General features: G+C 39.0%; 1 protein-coding gene across 1 annotated transcript; it reads left to right on the forward strand.

The window, feature by feature from the left end:
- Nucleotides 1–5,417: 5,417 nt before the first annotated feature.
- On the forward strand, nt 5,418–20,372 carry LOC131949747 (collagen alpha-1(XII) chain). The gene is made up of 10 exons (XM_059311617.1): nt 5,418–5,435; nt 6,066–6,168; nt 6,524–6,582; nt 7,499–7,640; nt 8,545–8,556; nt 12,474–12,688; nt 13,502–13,664; nt 17,824–18,006; nt 19,372–19,398; nt 20,274–20,372. The coding sequence occupies exons 2-10, from the start codon at nt 6,102–6,104 to the stop codon at nt 20,276–20,278; spliced, it is 873 nt and encodes a 290-aa protein (XP_059167600.1). The 5' UTR covers nt 5,418–5,435; nt 6,066–6,101; the 3' UTR covers nt 20,279–20,372.
- The last annotated feature ends 3,339 nt before the right edge of the window (nt 20,373–23,711 follow it).

Genomic DNA, 23,711 nt, shown 5'->3' on the forward strand with positions numbered 1-23,711 from the left:
AATGTGAAATTTGGTCTAAAATAAAACAATTTTTTTTTGGGCAACAACTCGTGTAATTATGTTCCTCATTTAAAGACAAGAGTTATAGTTCTTGTAAAACCCTAGATCAGTCGATTTGAAATAGTTGAGCTGTGTGGTGTTGGCTGTGCAGCCATACTCAAGGGCATCGTGTTCATCTTGGTTGCTTAAGGCTGGCCGCAGTCCATACATGTACAATGTAGCTACTCACTACACACATACACAATGTAGCCAATCACTACACACAAACACATGTACAATGTAGCTACTCCCTACACACTTACACAATGTAGTTACTCCCTACACACCTACACAATGTAGCTACTCCCTACACACCTACACAATGTAGTTACTCCCTACACACCTACACAATGTAGCCACTCACTACACACATGTAGAATGTAGCTACTCCCTACACACCTACACACATGAGAGAATAAAAAATTCTTAAATTGATTAGCCCAGGTTAATTAAATACCTAGTAAGACTAACTTTATCATACTGGGCTTTTACATTACTGATGCAAACCATTCTCTGATCGAGCCTTCCAAAATCCTCATAATTTGCTTAAACCGAAGTGAAGGAAAACTGAAGCTAGCGTAGGTTACAGGAACCTAAATGACATAAAAACATTGCACGTGAACTGGTTATCTGATGTTATATCTAAGATACCATTTGCTAAGGGAGCAGGGGTGATTAATGAGGTTGTCACATGTTGTATTACACTGAACGATGAGAGTCTTTTGTTGGAGATGAGTACTTCAGTTGCACGTGTTCATATCATCCTCCCATCACCAGCTGTCCACCTCGACTGACGTAGTGGGACACTCAGAAGACAGCTACGACAGCTATGACAGCACATGTTATCACACGGTGAAAACACTTTTGAGATGCAAACACTGGGTGAGACTGATAGGAGCAAATTGTTATAGGACTTGACGTCAACCAGACGACTACTGGGGGAAGTTTTGTGAGGGTGGTAGTGTGGGTTCTACGTCTGCTGTCAACCAGACGACTACTGGGGGAAGTTTTGTGAGGGTGGTAGTGTGGGTTCTACGTCTGCTGTCAACCAGACGACTACTGGGGGAAGTTTTGTGAGGGTGGTAGTGTGGGTTCTTCGTCTGCTGTCAACCAGACGACTACTGGGGGAAGTTTTGTGAGGGTGGTAGTGTGGGTTCTACGTCTGCTGTCAACCAGACGACTACTGGGGGAAGTTTTGTGAGGGTGGTAGTGTGGGTTCTACGTCTGCTGTCAACCAGACGACTACTGGAAGTTTTGTGAGGGTGGTAGTGTGGGTTCTACGTCTGCTGTCAACCAGACGACTACTGGGGGAAGTTTTGTGAGGGTGGTAGTGTGGGTTCTACGTCTGCTGTCAACCAGACGACTACTGGAAGTTTTGTGAGGGTGGTAGTGTGGGTTCTACGTCTGCTGTCAACCAGACGACTACTGGGGGAAGTTTTGTGAGGGTGGTAGTGTGGGTTCTACGTCTGCTGTCAACCAGACGACTACTGGAAGTTTTGTGAGGATGGTAGTGTGGGTTCTACGTCTGCTGTCAACCAGACGACTACTGGGGGAAGTTTCGTGAGGATGGTAGTGTGGGTTCTACGTCTGCTGTCAACCAGACGACTACTGGAAGTTTTGTGAGGATGGTAGTGTGGGTTCTACGTCTGCTGTCAACCAGACGACTACTGGGGGAAGTTTTGTGAGGATGGTAGTGTGGGTTCTACGCAGTGGCGGAACTAGAAAAAAATGGCCCCCCCGCAAAAATTTTTTTTAGGCCCCTATATATATATATATATCTATATGTATATATATATATATATATATATATATATATATATATATATATATATATATATATATATATATATATATATATATATCGGGTGCAGTGGCGTAGCGAGGTCGGGTGTCACCCGGTGCGGCACTTAATGGTGTCACCCCCCCCCCCCAGAAAGAAATTAATTTTATATAATTTATATAGAAAATATATACTTTTAACAGTGCCCGCCCCCCCCCCCCCTCCGAAAATTTCAAGCGCCCCCCCCCCCCCCCCGAAGAGAAACGTCTGGAAGAAACACTGCCAAAGACCCACCCATATTATAACCGAATATAACCCCTCCCCGTTACGGGCTAAACATGAAATTAAACATTAATACATTCAAAGGTGATATAGATCTTTTGGTTGTTTTCAGCCTTAAAAGCTAGATCATTGTATCCTAAATTTGATTAACTTTAATGTATTTAGTGTTAATAACTAATGTTCAATTAATACGTGTACTAATTATAAAACAATTAATAATATAAAGACGAGCCTTACCTTCCTTGTTGTGTGAATTAGACTCGTCAACAAAATACTTCATCAGGTAAATGAACAACTACTGACTAGTGTCTTTAACAAAATGTGCAGAAGTGGTCAGTTTACAGTTCAGTAGTTCATAGACGGTTCGTTAATCTATGCATTACATCTTATTGTAAGAGTAAGGGTGTGGTGAGGGGTAGAGGTGAGGGGTAGGGGTGAGAGGGGGGTGAGGGGGGAGGGGTGAGAGTTGGGAAGGTTCAAGGGAAGGGGACAAGAAAGTGCCGATAAACATCTACATCAATAGTGCCGACTTTTTCCGGTCGTCTAGAAGACCAGAATAGTCGCCGCAACATTTCCCCAGCCCGATTTCAAAGCGTGCCGGCAAAAACTTCAGATGCTTCGCTAAAGGGAGATAACTTAAACTTTCACAAGTTTATTGATACAGTGTTGTTAAAGTAAAAATGAACGCAATTATAAATGTATGACATCGAAATAAATAATTATATTTTTTGTAGAGTCCAGGCCAGTAGTTTAAACACACAATCATATATATATATATATATATATATATATATATATATATATATATATATATATATATATATATATATATATATATATATATATATATATTTAATAATGTAAACAATATAACAATCCTTTTTTGTTCTCCTAATCGACGCCACTAAAAGTAAAAAGGTAGGCTACGTCTTTGAAGTTGTCTATATGTCTGGCGGTCTCTCGAGCTATAGTCTGTGCATTTTTCTCAAAGACGTTTGCCGACTATCGTGTTTTTTTGTAACTGTAGAAGAAAGATAACTCGACCTCCACCTAATTTAAAAAAAAAAATAATTTTAAATTTTTTTTTTTTTACATTTTTTTTTAAAAATAATTTAGCCAGGATTTTTGGACCCCCATCGGTCTGCCCCCCCCCCCCCCCCCCCCCCGCATTGCGGTGTCTGGCGGCACTGTTGTTCCGCCCCTGCGTCTTTGAAGTTGTCTATATGTCTGGCGGTCTCTCGAGCTATATTCTGTACATTTTTTTCAAAGACGTTTGCCGACTATCGTGTTTTTTTGTAACTGTAGAAGAAAGATAACTCGACCTCCACCTAATTTAAAAAAAAAAAAAATTAATTTTTTTTTGTTTTAATTTTTTTTTTTACATTTTTTTAAAAAAATAATTTAGCCAGGATTTTTGGGCCCCCAATCGGTCTGCCCCCCTCCCCCGCATTGCGGTGTCTGGCGGCACTGTAGTTCCGCCCCTGCGTCTTTGAAGTTGTCTATATGTCTGGCGGTCTCTCGAGCTATATTCTGTACATTTTTTTCAAAGACGTTTGCCGACTATCGTGTTTTTTTGTAACTGTAGAAGAAAGATAACTCGACCTCCACCTAATTTAAAAAAAAAAAATTAATTTTTTTTTGTTTTAATTTTTTTTTTAACATTTTTTTTTAAAAATAATTTAGCCAGGATTTTTGGGCCCCCAATCGGTCTGCCCCCCTCCCCCGCATTGCGGTGTCTGGCGGCACTGTAGTTCCGCCCCTGCGTCTTTGAAGTTGTCTATATGTCTGGCGGTCTCTCGAGCTATAGTCTGTACATTTTTTTCAAAGACGTTTGCCGACTATCGTGTTTTTTTTTGTAACTGTAGAAGAAAGATAACTCGACCTCCACCTTTTTTTTTTTTTTTTTTTTTTTTTTTTTAAATTTTTTATTTTAAATTTTTTTTTTTTTAAATAATTTAGCCGGGATTTTTGGGGCCCCATTCGGTCTGGGCCCCCCCGCATTGCGGGGTCTGGCGGCACTGTAGTTCCGCCCCTGGTTCTACGTCTGCTGTCAACCAGACGACTACTGGAAGTTTTGTGAGGATGGTAGTGTGGGTTCTACGTCTGCTGTCAACCAGACGACTACTGGAAGTTTTGTGAGGATGGTAGTGTGGGTTCTACGTCTGCTGTCAAGCAGACGACTACTGGGGGAAGTTTTGTGAGGGTGGTAGCGTGGGTTCTACGTCTGCTGTCAACCAGACGACTACTGGAAGTTTTGTGAGGATGGTAGTGTGGGTTCTACGTCTGCTGTCAACCAGACGACTACTGGAAGTTTTGTGAGGATGGTAGTGTGGGTTCTACGTCTGCTGTCAACCAGACGACTACTGGAAGTTTTGTGAGGATGGTAGTGTGGGTTCTACGTCTGCTGTCAACCAGACGACTACTGGAAGTTTTGTGAGGATGGTAGTGTGAGTTCTACGTCTGCTGTCCAGAGAAGTAGCGGCTAGCCGGGTGTGATCAGAGTTTGTGAGGTCACATGCAGGGGAGAAAATCAACAGAAAGATTGTCATCTGTTATCTCGCTTTTGTGCATACGTAAAAGAGTTTTTTTTAAAACTATACACTATAAGATGAAACAGTGTAAATAAATGATTGAGATCGATTACTTAAAGCTTAAATTAAAAAAAAATTAAAACAAAACTATTCATAAACTAATTAACAGACTATGAAAAATAAACCGGGAGCGATCTCCCCTAAACTCTCTCGAATATTCTTATATATAAAAAACAGGGGATGGGAACTCGGGATATAGACATGAATTTTAATCCATTTTAAATACTTAAACTTTTTAAAATAGAATAAAATCTCGTAAAAAAAACATCAGCACAATTTACACATCACATATATCAAACATCATCACAATTTACACATCACATATATCAAACATCATCACAATTTATACATCACATAGATCAAACATCATCACAACTTACGCATCACATACATCAGACATCATCACAATTTACACATCACATACATCAAACATCAGCACAATTTATAGAACACCTAGGTTAAACATTATCACAAATTACACAACACATATACCTCTATGAGACGAACAATTAACATAACAAGTTGCATGAAATTTTTTTTTTCATGACATTTAGTATTCTTGTAATAATCATATGTTAATGCAAATATTTCTCTTATTGTTGAAAAACATTATACATTAGAACAAAAAACAAATGTAAATTGAAATTTTATTGACTGATGACATGTGATATAAGAAAACATACTGGAGCTGACTTAGCTGCAGCCATTCAGTCATCTCACTGGGACAGGTTGGTCAAGTTTGTGTCTGTCCATTTTGTCATAGTATTTTATGTTGTACACGATGTACGCCCGGCATTATACAGCTAGCCATTCGGATTTTTGTACTGGTCATTGGCGAGAATTCCAGAGACTTTATTGTACAGTGTACTCGTTCACTGGCTCAGGTCTCGGCACACAGGTCTCCGAGCGAGAATGCAAAAGTTGATCATTGCGCTGTCATATTTCTTAACGCCGACTGCTGGTCTGAAAAAATTTCTTTGAATCAATGGGGATCAAATATTTAGTTCAATAAAGATCAGTAGAACTATGGCTAACATTATTAGTTTAAGAACTTCTACAGTTAAAGATAAGGACTGTGTTACTTTATATTAACGTGTTAACCTTGTTACTCTGTATATATTGAAGTACCGAGGTCGCCCATATTCTAGACTGTATGGCTGTGACAATAGCATAATCACCACTGTAGTTGTGACAATAGTATAGTTATTACTGTGGAGTTGACACTTTTGAATTAGATTAACGTTACTGGAATAAAAACTATGTATGTGTATTGCACATCACATACAATATAATGCTGTTCTATCTATTGTTATTTAGTGGTGACATTTACTCTACTATTAAACTTCCATATTCGTTAGTTCTTTATTTTGCAGAGCATATTCCTGTGGGACATATATAAAAATAACAGGATGGAGTCCATGTATTTGGTTTTATTCTTTGTCGCTGTTGTGTTTCAACAAGCGAAGGTTACCACAGGTGAGACACATGTTTGATGTCACCTTTATAACAGGTGAGACACATGTTTGATGTCACCTTTACAAAGGTGAGACACATGTTTGATGTCACATTTACAAAGGTGAGACACATGTTCGATGTCACCTTTACAAAAGGTGAGACACATGTTTGATATCACCTTTATAACAGGTGAGACACATGTTTGATGTCACCTTTACAAAGGTGAGACACATGTTCGATGTCACCTTTACAAAAGGTGAGACACATGTTTGATGTCACCTTTACAAAAGGTGAGACACATGTTTGATGTCACCTTTACAAAAGGTGAGACACATGTTTGATGTCACCTCTAACAATGGATTATTTTCCACTTCAGCTGCTTGTGTTTTCTACAAGAATGCGACCACCACTGAACAGAAAGTCTACAATCATAAGGTAAGTTTCAATCTAGTTTGACAAGTGTCAATAATAAGTTAAGTTTTAAGGTAAGTTTTATCCGACAACTGGGCCAGATGTGTTTTAAATTATGTGAACTCACCACATGTGTAGTGAATGATGTGAACTCCCCACATGTGTAGTGAATGATGTGAACTCCCCACATGTGTAGTGAATGATGTGAACTCACCACATGTGTAGTGAATGATGTGAACTCCCCACATGTGTAGTGAATGATGTGAACTCCCCGCATGTGTAGTGAATGATGTGAACTCCCCACATGTGTAGTGAATGATGTGAAGTCCCCACATGTGTAGTGAATAATGTGAACTCCCCACATGTGTAGTGAATAATGTGAACTCCCCACATGTGTAGTGAATAATGTGAACTCCCCACATGTGTAGTGAATAATGTGAAGTCCCCACATGTGTAGTGAATAATGTGAACTCCCCACATGTGTAGTGAATGATGTGAAGTCCCCACACGTGTAGTGAATAATGTGAACTCCCCACATGTGTAGTGAATAATGTGAAGTCCCCACATGTGTAGTGAATAATGTGAACTCCCCACATGTGTAGTGAATAATGTGAACTCCCCACATGTGTAGTGAATAATGTGAACTTCCCACATGTGTAGTGAATAATGTGAACTCCCCACATGTGTCGTGAATAAAGTGAACTCCCCACATGTGTAGTGAATAATGTGAACTCCCCACATGTGTAGTGAATAATGTGAACTCCCCACATGTGTAGTGAATAATGTGAACTCCCCACATGTGTATTGAATAAAGTGAACTCCCCACATGTGTAGTGAATGATGTGAACTCCCCACATGTGTAGTGAATAATGTGAACTCCCCACATGTGTAGTGAATAATGTGAACTCCCCCATCCCCCTCCCCACTGAACCTCTGACAGGCCTGTTCCGAGCTGTGCGCCTCCAACCCAGGATGCCTCTACTACACCTACTCCAGCGGCCGTTGCAGCTTGAAGGTGTCGTCTGGTGGCATCGTGGACACGAGCTCGGAGATTTCCACGTCTGGTTACCCTTACTGCAACGGTTAGCTTAACTCTAATCCTTAATCTCTAGCCACTAAAGCTTAACTCTAATCCAAATCTCTAGCCACTAAAGCTTAACTCTAATCCAAATCTCTAGCCACTAAAGCTTAACTCTAATCCAAATCTCTAGCCACTAAATCTTAACTCTAATCCTTAATCTCTAGCCACTAAAGCTTAATTCTAATCCAAATCTCTAGCCACGAAAGCTTAACTCTAATCCAAATCTCTAGCCAATAAAGCTTAACTCTAATCCAAATCTCTAGCCACTAAATCTTAACTCTAATCCTTAATCTCTAGCCACTAAAGCTTAATTCTAATCCAAATCTCTAGCCACGAAAGCTTAACTCTAATCCAAATCTCTCGCCACGAAAGCTTAACTCTAATCCAAATCTCTAGCCACTAAAGCTTAACTCTAATCCAAATATCTAGCCACTAAATCTTAACTCTAATCCAAATATCTAGCCACTAAAGCTTAAATCTAAGCCCAAATTTCTAGCCACTAAAGCTTTACTCTAACCACGAATCTCTAGCCACTAAAGCTTAACTCTAATCCTTAATCTCTAGCCACTAAAGCTTAACTCTAAGCCCAAATCTCTAGCCACTAAAGCTTAACTCTAATCCTTAATCTCTAGCCACTAAAGCTTAACTCTAACTACGAATCTCTATCAACTTCAACTCTTTATCTCTCGTATTTTAACCTAAACGTTAACAATTGAATTGGTAAAAATTAACTTGATTACATTTTATATTTAGGTGTTGTGATTTGTAATCAAAATAGTATATCAAATATAAATCAAATAGTAAAAAAAAGAATTACAATATTTAATAATCTAATAGACTACATTAATATTAAAATATGTAATTTATACAAACATCTTTGAAATAACTATTTGATTGTATTTCAGTTGACAAGTCCGGTAAGCATATTCTTCAACGTTTAATTAAAGTATTTGTAACTTAAATTATAAAGCTTATATGATTATATTTGGATTATTTGAATTCTGTTACATTATATTCACAGACTTACTATCTGTCAATTTAGGCAGTGTATAGCTTATGAAATTCATTGAAATATAAATGAAGATGAATCTTAAAAAGAAAATATTTTCATTTAGGTTGCGCTAAAACTTGTACTGATAATGATGTAATATCCTCTCTAGTCTGTCAATATTAGACTGGTTATGTTATAACAATATCCTCTCTAGCCTGTCAATATTAGACTGGTTATGTTATAACAAATATCCTCTCTAGCCTGTCAATATTAGACTGGTTATGTTATAACAAATATCCTCTCTAGCCTATCAATATTAGACTGGTTATGTTATAACAAATATCCTCTCTAGCCTGTCAATATTAGACTGGTTATGTTATATCGTCTCTAGCCTGTCAATATTAGACTGGTTATGTTATAACAATATCCTCTCTAGCCTGTCAATATTAGACTGGTTATGTTATATCCTCTCTAGCCTGTCAATATTAGACTGGTTATGTAATATCCTCTCTAGTCTGTCAATATTACACTGGTTATGTTATAACAATATCCACTCTGGCCTGTCAATATTAGACTAGTTATGTTATAACAATATCCTCTCTAGCCTGTCAATATTAGACTGGTTATGTTATAACAAATATCCTCTCTAGCCTGTCAATATTAGACTGGTTATGTTATAACAATATCCTCTCTAGCCTGTCAATATTAGACTGGTTATGTTATATCGTCTCTAGCCTGTCAATATTAGACTGGTTATGTTATATCGTCTCTAGCCTGTCAATATTAGACTGGTTATGTTATATCCTCTCTAGCCTGTCAATATTAGACTGGTTATGTTATATCGTCTCTAGCCTGTCAATATTAGACTGGTTATGTTATAAAAATATCCTCTCTAGCCTGTCAATATTAGACTGGTTATGTTATATCGTCTCTAGCCTGTCAATATTAGACTGGTTATGTTATATCGTCTCTAGCCTGTCAATATTAGACTGGTTATGTTATATCGTCTCTAGTCTGTCAATATTAGACTGGTTATGTTATAACAATATCCTCTCTGGCTGTCAATATTAGACTGGTTATGTTATAACAATATCCTCTCTAGCCTGTCAATATTAGACTGGTTATGTTATAACAAATATCCTCTCTAGCCTGTCAATATTAGACTGGTTATGTTATATCCTCTCTAGCCTGTCAATATTAGACTGGTTATGTTATAACAAATATCCTCTCTAGCCTGTCAATATTAAACTGGTTATGTTATAACAAATATCCTCTCTAGCCTTTCAATATTAAACTGGTTATGTTATATCCTCTCTAGCCTGTCAATATTAGACTGGTTATGTTATAACAATATCCTCTCTAGCCTGTCAATATTAGACTGGTTATGTTATAACAAATATCCTCTCTAGCCTGTCAATATTAGACTGGTTATGTTATATCCTCTCTAGCCTGTCAATATTAGACTGGTTATGTTATATCCTCTCTAGCCTGTCAATATTAGACTGGTTATGTTATAACAAATATCCTGTCTAGCCGGTCAATATTAGACTGGTTATGTTATATCCTCTCTAGCCTGTCAATATTAGACTGGTTATGTTATAACAAATATCCTGTCTAGCCGGTCAATATTAGACTGGTTATGTTATAACAAATATCCTCTCTAGCCTGTCAATATTAGACTGGTTATGTTATATCGTCTCTAGTCTGTCAATATTAGACTGGTTATGTTATAACAATATCCTCTCTGGCTGTCAATATTAGACTGGTTATGTTATAACAATATCCTCTCTAGCCTGTCAATATTAGACTGGTTATGTTATAACAAATATCCTCTCTAGCCTGTCAATATTAGACTGGTTATGTTATAACAATATCCTCTCTAGCCTGTCAATATTAGACTGGTTATGTTATAACAAATATCCTCTCTAGCCTGTCAATATTAGACTGGTTATGTTATAACAAATATCCTCTCTAGCCTGTCAATATTAGACTGGTTATGTTATAACAAATATCCTCTCTAGCCTATCAATATTAGACTGGTTATGTTATAACAAATATCCTCTCTAGCCTGTCAATATTAGACTGGTTATGTTATAACAAATATCCTCTCTAGCCTGTCAACTCTAGCCTGTCAATATTAGACTGGTTATGTTATAACAAATATCCTCTCTGGCCTGTCAATATTAGACTGGTTATGTTATAACAAATATCTTCTCTAGCCTGTCAATATTAGACTGGTTATGTTATAACAAATATCCTCTCTAGCCTATCAATATTAGACTGGTTATGTTATAACAAATATCCTCACTAGCCTGTCAATATTAGACTGGTTATGTTATAACAAATATCCTCTCTGGCCTGTCAATATTAGACTGGTTATGTTATAACAAATATCCTCTCTAGCCTGTCAATATTAGACTGGTTATGTTATATCGTCTCTAGCCTGTCAATATTAGACTGGTTATGTTATATCCTCTCTAGCCTGTCAATATTAGACTGGTTATGTTATAACAAATATCCTCTCTAGCCTGTCAATATTAGACTGGTTATGTTATAACAAATATCCTCACTAGCCTGTCAATATTAGACTGGTTATGTTATAACAAATATCCTCTCTAGCCTATCAATATTAGACTGGTTATGTTATATCGTCTCTAGCCTGTCAATATTAGACTGGTTATGTTATAACAAATATCCTCTCTAGCCTGTCAATATTAGACTGGTTATGTTATAACAAATATCCTCTCTAGCCTATCAATATTAGACTGGTTATGTTATAACAAATATCCTCTCTAGCCTATCAATATTAGACTGGTTATGTTATAACAAATATCCTCACTAGCCTGTCAATATTAGACTGGTTATGTTATAACAAATATCCTCTCTAGCCTGTCAATATTAGACTGGTTATGTTATAACAAATATCCTCTCTAGCCTGTCAATATTAGACTGGTTATGTTATAACAAATATCCTCACTAGCCTGTCAATATTAGACTGGTTATGTTATAACAAATATCCTCTCTAGCCTGTCAATATTAGACTGGTTATGTTATAACAAATATCCTCTCTAGCCTATCAATATTAGACTGGTTATGTTATAACAAATATCCTCTCTAGCCTGTCAATATTAGACTGGTTATGTTATAACAAATATCCTCACTAGCCTGTCAATATTAGACTGGTTATGTTATATCCTCTCTAGCCTGTCAATATTAGACTGGTTATGTTATAACAAATATCCTCACTAGCCTGTCAATATTAGACTGGTTATGTTATATCCTCTCTAGCCTGTCAATATTAGACTGGTTATGTTATATCGTCTCTAGCCTGTCAATATTAGACTGGTTATGTTATAACAAATATCCTCACTAGCCTGTCAATATTAGACTGGTTATGTTATATCCTCTCTAGCCTGTCAATATTAGACTGGTTATGTTATATCCTCTCTAGCCTGTCAATATTAGACTGGTTATGTTATATCCTCTCTAGCCTGTCAATATTAGACTGGTTATGTTATAACAAATATCCTCTCTAGCCTGTCAATATTAGACTGGTTATGTTATAACAAATATCCTCACTAGCCTGTCAATATTAGACTGGTTATGTTATAACAAATATCCTCTCTAGCCTGTCAATATTAGACTGGTTATGTTATATCCTCTCTAGCCTGTCAATATTAGACTGGTTATGTTATATCCTCTCTAGCCTGTCAATATTAGACTGGTTATGTTATAACAAATATCCTCTCTAGCCGGTCAATATTAGACTGGTTATGTTATAACAATATCCTCTCTAGCCGGTCAATATTAGACTGGTTATGTTATAACAAATATCCTCTCTAGCCTGCCAACCAGTGGCTGATATCATCTACATCATCGACTCCTCTGGCAGTATTGGCAAAACAAACTACCGGAAACAGATCAACTTTACCATAGAACTGGCCTCCCACCTGATCGTTGGACCAAAAGATGTTCTGTTTGGTGCTGTCATTTTCAGCAGGGATGCCCAAAAGTTATTCGATCTGAAGGACAATCCTACCATTGAGTCGTTAACAGAGGTAAAATCAATCATTCGTACAAGTAAAGTCAATCATCGGAACAGGTAAAGTCAATCATCGGAACAGGTAAAGTCAATCATCGGCACAGGTAAAGTCAATCATCGGCACAGGTAAAGTCAATCATCGGCACAGGTAAAGTCAATCATTCGCACAAGTAAAGTCAATCATCGGCACAGGTAAAGTCAATCATCGGCACAGGTAAAGTCAATCATCGGCACAGGTAAAGTCAATCATCGGTACAGGTAAAGTCAATCATCGGCACAGGTAAAGTCAATCATTCGCACAAGTAAAGTCAATCATTCGCACAAGTAAAGTCAATCATTCGCACAAGTAAAGTCAATCATCGGCACAGGTAAAGTCAATCATCGGCACAGGTAAAGTCAATCATCGGCACAAGTAAAGTCAATCATTCGCACCGGTAAAGTCAATCATCGGCACAGGTAAAGTCAATCATCGGCACAGGTAAAGTCACCCATCAGCACAGGTAAAGTCAATCATCGGCACAGGTAAAGTCAATCATCGGCACAGGTAAAGTCACCCATTGGCACAGGTAAAGTCAATCGTTGGCACAGGTAAAGTCACCCATTGGCACAGGTAAAGTCAATCATCGGCACAGTCTCATGACTGTGTAAGAATTTACTCACCTGTATTTATCTCCAACCGTTTCTTTGTTGTCCCATGTAATGATTGAAACTTGTCAAACTTACCTTGAAATACCTCAACTGTCACCTGTATACACTACCTACAGGCCCTACCTCAAACTTACCTCATGATTGTAACACCTCACCTGTAACCTGTATACACTACCTACAGGCCCTGAGAAACATGCCCTACCTCAACTCCACCACGCGAACAGACAAGGCCTTGAACTTGGTCAACACTGCCGGGATGTTCCGCCACAAGGCCGGTGCCAGGAAAAACTCGACAAAACTCGCCATCGTCATCACGGACGGCGAGTCGGACAATCCGACCCTCAGTAACTGTTTTATTCAGTTTTTGTCGTTTTCTCACCCATTCATTTCATCCTGTTGTTTTCTCACCCATTCATTTCATCCTGTCGTTTTCTCACCCATTCATTTCATCCTGTTGTTTTCTCACCCATTCATTTCATCCTGTCGTTTTCTCACCCATTCATTTCATCCTGTCGTTTTCTCACCCATTCATTTCATCCTGTCGTTTTCTCACCCATTCATTTCATCCTGTCGTTTTCTCACCCATTCATTTCATCCTGTCGTTTTCTCACCGATTCATTTCATCCTGTCGTTTTCTCACCGATTCATTTTATCCTGTCGTTTTCTCACCGATTCATTTCATCCTGTCGTTTTCTCACCCATTCATTTCATCCTGTCGTTTTCTCACCGATTCATTTCATCCTGTCGTTTTCTCACCCATTAATTTCATCCTGTCGTTTTCTCACCGATTCATTTCATCCTGTCGTTTTCTCACCAATACATTTCATCCTGTCGTTTTCTCACCCATTCATTTCATCCTGTCGTTTTCTCACCGATTCATTTCATCCTGTCGTTTTCTCACCGATTCATTTCATCCTGTCGTTTTCTCACCCATTCATTTCATCCTGTCGTTTTCTCACCCATTAATTTCACCCTGTCGTTTTCTCACCGATTCATTTCATCCTGTTGTTTTCTCACCCATTCATTTCATCCTGTCGTTTTCTCACCCATTAATTTCACCCTGTCGTTTTCTCACCCATTCATTTCATCCTGTCGTTTTCTCACCCATTAATTTCATCCTGTCGTTTTCTCACCCATTCATTTCATCCTGTCGTTTTCTCACCGATTTATTTCATCCTGTCGTTTTCTCACCGATTCATTTCATCCTGTCGTTTTCTCACCGATTCATTTCATCCAGTCGTTTTCTCACCGATTCATTTCATCCTGTCGTTTTCTCACCCATTCATTTCATCCCGTCGTTTTCTCACCCATTCATTTCATCCTGTTGTGTTTTAGTTTCTCATTCCATTTACTCGATTTGCTTTTAAAGTTCTAAACTTACGCTGAGACAAATTTCATAATTTTCCGAAATTAAACTTAACAAAAAGACTTTACAATTTAAAAAGTTGAAAGTTTTAAATATATTTTGAAAATATATATCATAAGCATGAGTTATACATACTATGGTTAAAACAGACATGTAGATATATAAAATAACTTGCTTCTTTCCACGTATACTTGTCTTACGTAGTGAAAATATAAAATGTTTAGGTATCCCATTTTTACAGAAAAGTGTAACATCCCTCTGTGATAATCTCATGTCACTCTACTTCTCATGCCACTCTACTTCTCATGTCACTTTACTTCTCATGTCACTCTACTTCTCATGTCACTCTACTTCTCATGTCACTTCTCATGCCACTCTACTTCTCATGTCACTTCTCATGTCACTCTACTTCTCATGCCACTCTACTTCTCATGTCACTTCTCATGTCACTCAACTTCTCATGCCACTCTACTTCTCATGTCACTCTACTTCTCATGTCACTCTACTTCTCATGTCACTCTACTTCTCATGTCACTCTACTTCTCATGTCACTCTACTTCTCATGCCACTCTACTTCTCATGCCACTCTACTTCTCATGCCACTCTACTTCTCATGTCACTCTACTTCTCATGTCACTCTACTTCTCATGTCACTCTACTTCTCATGCCACTCTACTTCTCATGTCACTCTACTTCTCATGTCACTTCTCATGTCACTCTACTTCTCATGTCACTCTACTTCTCATGTCACTCTACTTCTCATGTCACTCTACTTCTCATGTCACTTCTCATGTCACTCTACTTCTCATGTCACTCTACTTCTCATGCCACTCTACTTCTCATGTCACTCTACTTCTCATGTCACTCTACTTCTCATGTCACTCTACTTCTCATGCCACTCTACTTCTCATGTCACTCTACTTCTCATGTCACTCTACTTCTCATGTCACTTCTCATGCCACTCTACTTCTCATGTCACGCTACTTCTCATGTCACTCTACTTCTCATGTCACTCTACTTCTCATGTCACTTCTCATGCCACTCTACTTCTCATGCCACTCAACTTCTCATGCCACTCTACTTCTCATGTCACTCTACTTCTCATGTCACTCTACTTCTCATGTCACTCTACTTCTCATGTCACTCTACTTCTCATGTCACTCTACTTCTCATGTCACTCTACTTCTCATGTCACTCTACTTCTCATGTCACTCTACTTCTCATGTCACTTCTCATGCCACTCTACTTCTCATGCCACTCTACTTCTCATGTCACTTCTCATGTCACTCTACTTCTCATGTCACTCTACTTCTCATGTCACTCTACTTCTCATGTCACTTCTCATGCCACTCTACTTCTCATGCCACTCTACTTCTCATGTCACTTCTCATGTCACTCTACTTCTCATGCCACTCTACTTCTCATGTCACTCTACTTCTCATGCCACTCTACTTCTCATGCCACTCTACTTCTCATGTCACTTCTCATGTCACTCTACTTCTCATGCCACTCTACTTCTCATGTCACTCTACTTCTCATGTCACTCTACTTCTCATGTCACTCTACTTCTCATGTCACTCTACTTCTCATGTCACTTCTCATGTCACTCTACTTCTCATGCCACTCTACTTCTCATGTCACTTCTCATGTCACTCTACTTCTCATGCCACTCTACTTCTCATGCCACTCTACTTCTCATGTCACTCTACTTCTCATGTCACTTCTCATGTCACTCTACTTCTCATGCCACTCTACTTCTCATGTCACTCTACTTCTCATGTCACTCTACTTCTCATGTCACTTCTCATGCCACTCTACTTCTCATGCCACTCTACTTCTCATGTCACTCTACTTCTCATGCCACTCTACTTCTCATGCCACTCTACTTCTCATGTCACTCTACTTCTCATGTCACTTCTCATGTCACTTCTCATGTCACTCTACTTCTCATGCCACTCTACTTCTCATGTCACTCTACTTCTCATGTCACTCTACTTCTCATGTCACTCTACTTCTCATGTCACTTCTCATGTCACTCTACTTCTCATGCCACTCTACTTCTCATGCCACTCTACTTCTCATGTCACTCTACTTCTCATGCCACTCTACTTCTCATGCCACTCTACTTCTCATGCCACTCTACTTCTCATGTCACTCTACTTCTCATGTCACTCTACTTCTCATGTCACTTCTCATGTCACTCTACTTCTCATGCCACTCTACTTCTCATGCCACTCTACTTCTCATGTCACTCTACTTCTCATGCCACTCTACTTCTCATGCCACTCTACTTCTCATGCCACTCTACTTCTCATGCCACTCTACTTCTCATGTCACTCTACTTCTCATGTCACTCTACTTCTCATGTCACTTCTCATGCCACTCTACTTCTCATGCCACTCTACTTCTCATGTCATTTTACTTCTCATGTCACTTCTCATGTCACTCTACTTCTCATGTCACTTCTCATGTCACTCTACTTCTCATGTCACTCTACTTTTATGTCACTCTACTTCTCATGTCACTTCTCATGTCACTCTACTTCTCATGCCACTCTACTTCTCATGCCACTCTACTTCTCATGCCACTCTACTTCTCATGTCACTCTACTTCTCATGTCACTCTACTTCTCATGTCACTCTACTTCTCATGTCACTCTACTTCTCATGCAACTCTACTTCTCATGCCACTCTACTTCTCATGTCACTCTACTTCTCATGCCACTCTACTTCTCATGTCACTCTACTTCTCATGCCACTCTACTTCTCATGCCACTCTACTTCTCATGCCACTCTACTTCTCATGTCACTCTACTTCTCGTGTCACTCTACTTCTCATGCCACTCTACTTCTCATGCCACTCTACTTCTCATGCCACTCTACTTCTCATGTCACTTCTCATGCCACTCTACTTCTCATGTCACTCTACTTCTCATTCCACTCTACTTCTCATGTCACTCTACTTCTCATGTCACTCTACTTCTCATGTCACTCTACTTCTCATGCCACTCTACTTCTCATGTCACTCTACTTGTCATGTCACTCTACTTCTCATGTCACTCTACTTGTCATGTCACTCTACTTCTCATGTCACTCTACTTCTCATGTCACTCTACTTGTCATGTCACTCTACTTCAGCTGCAGCCGCTGCTGAGAAGTTGAAGGCCAAGGACATTGACATCATCGCTGTGGGCATCGACAACGCCGAGGAGAGTGAGCTACTGGCCATCGCCAGCGACCCCAAGAACGTCTTCTTGGCCAACAGCTTTGATGCTCTCAAGCAGATCGCTGATCAAGTGATTAGTCGCGCCTGCTACACAGGTTCGTTAATTTAGTCATTAGTCGCGCCTGCTACACAGGTTCGTTAATTTAGTCATTAGTCGCGCCTGCTACACAGGTTCGTTAATTTAGTCATCTGTCGCGCCTGCTACACAGGTTCGTTAATTTAGTCATTAGTCGCGCCCCTCCCCCATTATTTTGGAAACGGCTTCCATTTCAATTAGTTGGGGAGCCAGTGGATTTTACGCAGCACTCAGTTGGGGAGCCAGTGGATTTTACGCAGCACTTAGTTGGGGAGCCAGTGGATTTTACGCAGCACTTAGTTGGGGAGCCAGTGGATTTTACGCAGCACTTAGTTGGGGAGCCAGTGGATTTTACGCAGCACTTAGTTGGGGAGCCAGTGGATTTTACGCAGCACTTAGTTGAGGAGCCAGTGGATTTTACGAAGCACTTAGTTGGGGAGCCAGTGGATTTTACGCAGCACTTAGTTGGGAAGCCAGTGGATTTTACGCAGCACTTAGTTGGGGAGCCAGTGGATTTTACGCAGCACTTAGTTGGGGAGCCAGTGGATTTTACGCAGCTCTTAGTTGGGGAGCCAGTGGATTTTACGCAGCACTTAGTTGGGTAGCCAGTGGATTTTACGCAGCACTTAGTTGGGGAGCCAGTGGATTTTACGCAGCACTTAGTTGAGGAGCCAGTGGATTTTACGCAGCACTTAGTTGGGGAGCCAGTAGATTTTACGCAGCACTTAGTTGGGGAGCCAGTGGATTTTACGCAGCACTTAGCTGGGGAGCCAGTGGATTTTACGCAGCACTTAGTTGGGGAGCCAGTGGATTTTACGCAGCACTTAGTTGGGGAGCCAGTGGATTTTACGCAGCACTTAGTTGGGGAGCCAGTGGATTTTACGCAGCACTTAGTTGGGAAAGGATTCAGTGATCTGCTGGTGTCACTTTCCCGCATTCGTTGCCATAGGTGTCACTGCTGCCTCAATATGTGAAATCTTTTACTGCCTCAATATGTGAAGTCTTTTACTGCCTCAATATGTGAAATCTTTTACTGCCTCTACGTGTGCGATCGCTAGTACTTCGTTTTACTATCCATCTTTTATAATTGAATTTAGTAGTCATGGAATTAAATTAAGGCCTAACATAGTGTGTAATTAGACTGAAACAGATATTCTTGCATTGTCATCGGAGACGATTGTATCAGGAAAGTTTGAATGAAATTGCTGCATTAGAAATGGGTTGTGGGTTACTATTGGGTCAAATTTTCCACAAACTAACAAACAAACGAAAGCATTGTCAGTGGAATGAAAGCTTATAATGCATTTAGTCCATTATTCTAGCCTAGTTCACACATGCCATTAAAACAATATGTACATAACGTTGTATCTTTGTTTCTCTCTAGCTATGGCGGATCAGTTTAAATGTGACAGTAAGTTTCATTTTTTTTGGGAGATTTAATGTTTATCGTTTATGCTGTTTGTTATTGTTCAATTAAAATTGTTCGTCCTTAAAATAAATTGTGCGTCTTTAGTGTCGTATTGTTTGACTGAAGTTACTGTTGTATCTTTAGTGTCGTATTGTTTGACTGAAGTTACTGTTGTATCTTTAGTGTCGTATTGTTTGACTGATTGTTACTGTTGTATCTTTAGTGTCGTATTGTTTGACTGAAGTTACTGTTGTATCTTTAGTGTCGTATTGTTTGACTGAAGTTACTATTGTATCTGTAGTGTCGTATTGTTTGACTGAAGTTACTGTTGTATCTTTAGTGTCGTATTGTTTGACTGAAGTTACTATTGTATCTGTAGTGTCGTATTGTTTGACTAAAGTTACTATTGTATCTGTAGTGTCGTATTGTTTGACTGAAGTTACTATTGTATCTGTAGTGTCGTATTGTTTGACTGAAGTTACTATTGTATCTGTAGTGTCGTATTGTTTGACTGAAGTTACTATTGTATCTGTAGTGTCGTATTGTTTGACTGAAGTTACTGTTGTATTTAGGAATAGATGGTGCGGTAACAGCGAGCTGCTGTTATTAAAGTGAATGAAAAGTTTTGATATCTAGACAGACAGAATGTGTGGTTGGTTGGTTGTAAAATATTTACCACAATATACGTTAGACTAATCGATAATACGAAAATGCATTCTTCGTATGTGTCGGACATATTAATGTTTATGTGTCAGACATATTGATGTTTATGTGTCAGTAATTTTGATGTTTATGTGTCAGACATATTGATGTTTATGTGTCAGACATATTGATGTTTATGTGTCCATGAATTGAGGTTGTTTGTCTCTACTCTACAGATTGAAACAGCCCAGCGACAACCAACAAGCGCTATGTTAACACATTCGATTATAAACGTGTCTAGTACAACATGTGACAATAAAAATATCTCCATGCTCTAGTTGGTCTGTCTGTGTTTGACTTGTTTCAGTTTATGGACGTTTTATTATAGAGTAGATAAATGATGTAATCGCCCCACGACAAAACGAACCAGTTTAAATAGCCCCGACAAAAGGGCTCACGACATATAATCTCATACCATCATAGCCCCGACAAAAGGGCTCACGACATAAAATCTCATACCATCATAGCCCCGACAAAAGGGCTCACGACATAAAATCTCATACCATCATAGCCCCGACAAAAGGGCTCACGACATAAAATCTCATACCATCATAGCCCCGACAAAAGGGCTCACGACATAAAATCTCATACCATCATAGCCCCGACAAAAGGGCTCACGACATATAATCTCATACCATCATAGCCCCGACAAAAGGGCTCACGACATAAAATCTCATACCATCATAGCCCCGACAAAAGGGCTCACGACATAAAATCTCATACCATCATAGCCCCGACAAAAGGGCTCACGACATAAAATCTCATACCATCATAGCCCCGACAAATGAGTCGTATGATCAGCATTGACACTGACACAACAAGTTATCCAACCCACCAACAACAAGCAGTTCTTACCTCCACTACCTCCACTATCACCTCTACCGCACTACTACCACTACCTCCACTGCCACCACTATCACCTCTACCGCACTACTACCACTACCACCACTACCACCACTACAAACACTACCACCACTACCGCACTACTACTACTACAACCACTACCTCCACCACCACCACTACCACCACTACTGCCATAAACTTTTTTTAAATGCCTGAATGAAAAACTTCTAAACCAACTTGTGAATAGAGCTATGAACGACACAATGGAACTTAATTTAAAACTTTCACCATGTGAAGACAAAAAGCAAGCACCGCTGTTTAAAAGTTTTATAAACTTGATGTTATGTTTTGATAACTTTACAAGCATACTAAAGATTACTGTACAGCATGGACCACCAGCGTAGAAAATTGCCCACCTAAATAAAAACAAACAATGTATTGGCAAAAGTGGTGAAAATTAATTTTGAAAAAAGTTAATTAAACACCTAATTAAGGCACATTTTATGTTACGTTGTCATCGCGTCTTGACCTACGTGAAAGGTTTAAAAGAAATAGGTCCGATAGAAGTGGTCGAAAGTTTGCTCGCAAGTTTTCGTTCATTACAGTCGATAGACAGAGAAATCAAGGTAAATAGATTCTTGTGTTTTTTTTGTTGAGAAATCGGAAATAGCTTTAGAGTAGTACGGTTAATTGTCGTCACGACTTTTCTCTCCCTTGAGTCTGTTTAAAAAGCACAGGAGAGTGTAAGGCTTTACACAACACAGTTCCAACACACTAACCAGTCTCGTCTGAAACAAGGAAACTTTTGGAACGTTAATAAGGTTTGAAAGTTGATTATTACATAAAATATGTCCCAATATATGAGAATCCAGATGTCAACTCTTAGCATATACAGAGCTAAATGTTTAAAAAAAAACAACTACATTTCTTCAAGCATCTATATATATAATTCTCTTCTGGGAGACGCTAGAAAACAAGCTGTAAGCGCGCTCCCTACCACCCCACCCCTACATGGTCTGGTGAGTTGTGGTTCACGCTAGGCCTAAATGTTTACAAACAGAGCCGGGTTTAGTGACAACTATTAGGGGCAGATAATTTAGTTTGAAACGATTTTAAACATATGGGAGGTAACTAAGAGGAGGCCGCTTTCACGAGGGGGTGGTGTAGGGGGAAAGGAGGGTGGGGGTAGTATCGTCCTCAACGACCTACTAATAGTGTTTTAAAGCAAATATTTTCAGTGGCAGCATTGGTACTGTCGAATTCACAAATTATGAATTACTGAAAAGTAGAAAATAAAACAACTAAATAGCGACGTATGATATGCCGCGGGTCGGCTCGTATGTGATAACATTCAAAAATGAGACTAAGTTTTTACATTTAAATGCGTGACAATATTAACGTTAGACCCGTGACCAGCACTTCAGATCTTCTAATTGTCTCCCTTTCATAGGACACAATGTACCAGCAGCAGACGACACACGACGACACAATCAAATGATTGACACATCATAAAAATACAACAACGACACGAGGGTTTTCAATTGCCGTTACATAGACACTTGTGGATATCGTTCCCGACAATTCATGTCATCTTTATGTTGATTTTAGTTTGAAAACATTGGGAGTCAGCAGATGTTAAACAGCGATAGGAAATGTTTGAAGGACTGAGTGGGTGTTGACGCAGGACAACACAAGATGTTTACATTATGTCAAATAATTCTGACGTCATATATACATGAGCAGTAATAATAAAACACTCTATTTAATAAAAATCATATTGCATATTAATACATTTTATGAATATACATATCATTATATTTTATAATGTGTATTTTAGATATATAGTTATTTGTATTAGATTATATATATATATATATATATATATATATATATATATATATATATATATATATATATATATATATATATATATATATATATATGTTTAATGTAATTTGACAAACGTATGCGACAAACCTTTTCTAACAATATTATTATGTGAAAAAAAAATTAAAACCAAATAACAGTATTTAAAAAAAATTAAAATGGACTAAAACGATTATAAGTACTACTAGCCTTACCCGGTCATCCCTTGGATAACTGTGGGTTTCGGGGGTCATCCATAAATGACATCACGACTGTCACTTATCATCACAAAATAACCAGACCCAGTGGCGTAGCGAGGTCGGGTGTCACCCGGTGCGGCACTTAATGGTGTCATCCCCCAGAGGCGTTGCGACCCTTCCCGGGGACAAACTTTCAAATTTTCGATTTGCCCCCCCCCCCCCCTCAAACTTTAGATTAGCACCTCCCCCCTCAAACTTTCGATTTGCACACCCCCCCCCCACCCAAACTTTCGATTTGAACCCCCCCCCCTCAAGTTTTTCTGTATATATTTTGCTATTTTTTGCTTTGGTGTCACCCCCCTAAATGGTGTCACCCGGTGCGGTCCGCACCCCCCGCCCCTCTCGCCTCGCTACGCCTCTGACCAGACCCCACATTCAAAAAGGCGTCACACCTTAAACGTTTTTGTCTTTTAAAAACACTGACTTCGTCTGAGCATGGGTCTGACAACATAATCTTTTCAAATGCTGAGGTCACAAAAACAGGTCAACTCTACTTCACCTGCCCAGTGTCCTCCCAACTCAGACATGTTTTTGTCTGTGAAAACACAGATTTTGGCTGAGCGTGGGTCTGACCACACTATCTCTTCATATGCTGTCGTCACAGGTGAACTTTAAACCTACCCAACACTACTTCACCTGCCCAGT

The sequence above is a fragment of the Physella acuta genome, unplaced genomic scaffold (assembly GCF_028476545.2).
Source record: "Physella acuta isolate Inbredline_101_S28 unplaced genomic scaffold, ASM2847654v3 ptg000713l, whole genome shotgun sequence".
NCBI classification, from domain to species: domain Eukaryota; kingdom Metazoa; phylum Mollusca; class Gastropoda; family Physidae; genus Physella; species Physella acuta.

Bases quoted from the DNA above. Each gene is read 5' to 3' on its own strand.
- LOC131949747 (XM_059311617.1), top strand. From the start codon at position 6,102: ATGGAGTCCATGTATTTGGTTTTATTCTTTGTCGCTGTTGTGTTTCAA. The intron at 6,583-7,498 runs GTAAGTTTCAAT...AACCTCTGACAG, and splicing joins AGAAAGTCTACAATCATAAG to GCCTGTTCCGAGCTGTGCGC. The intron at 13,665-17,823 runs GTAACTGTTTTA...ACTCTACTTCAG, and splicing joins GTCGGACAATCCGACCCTCA to CTGCAGCCGCTGCTGAGAAG.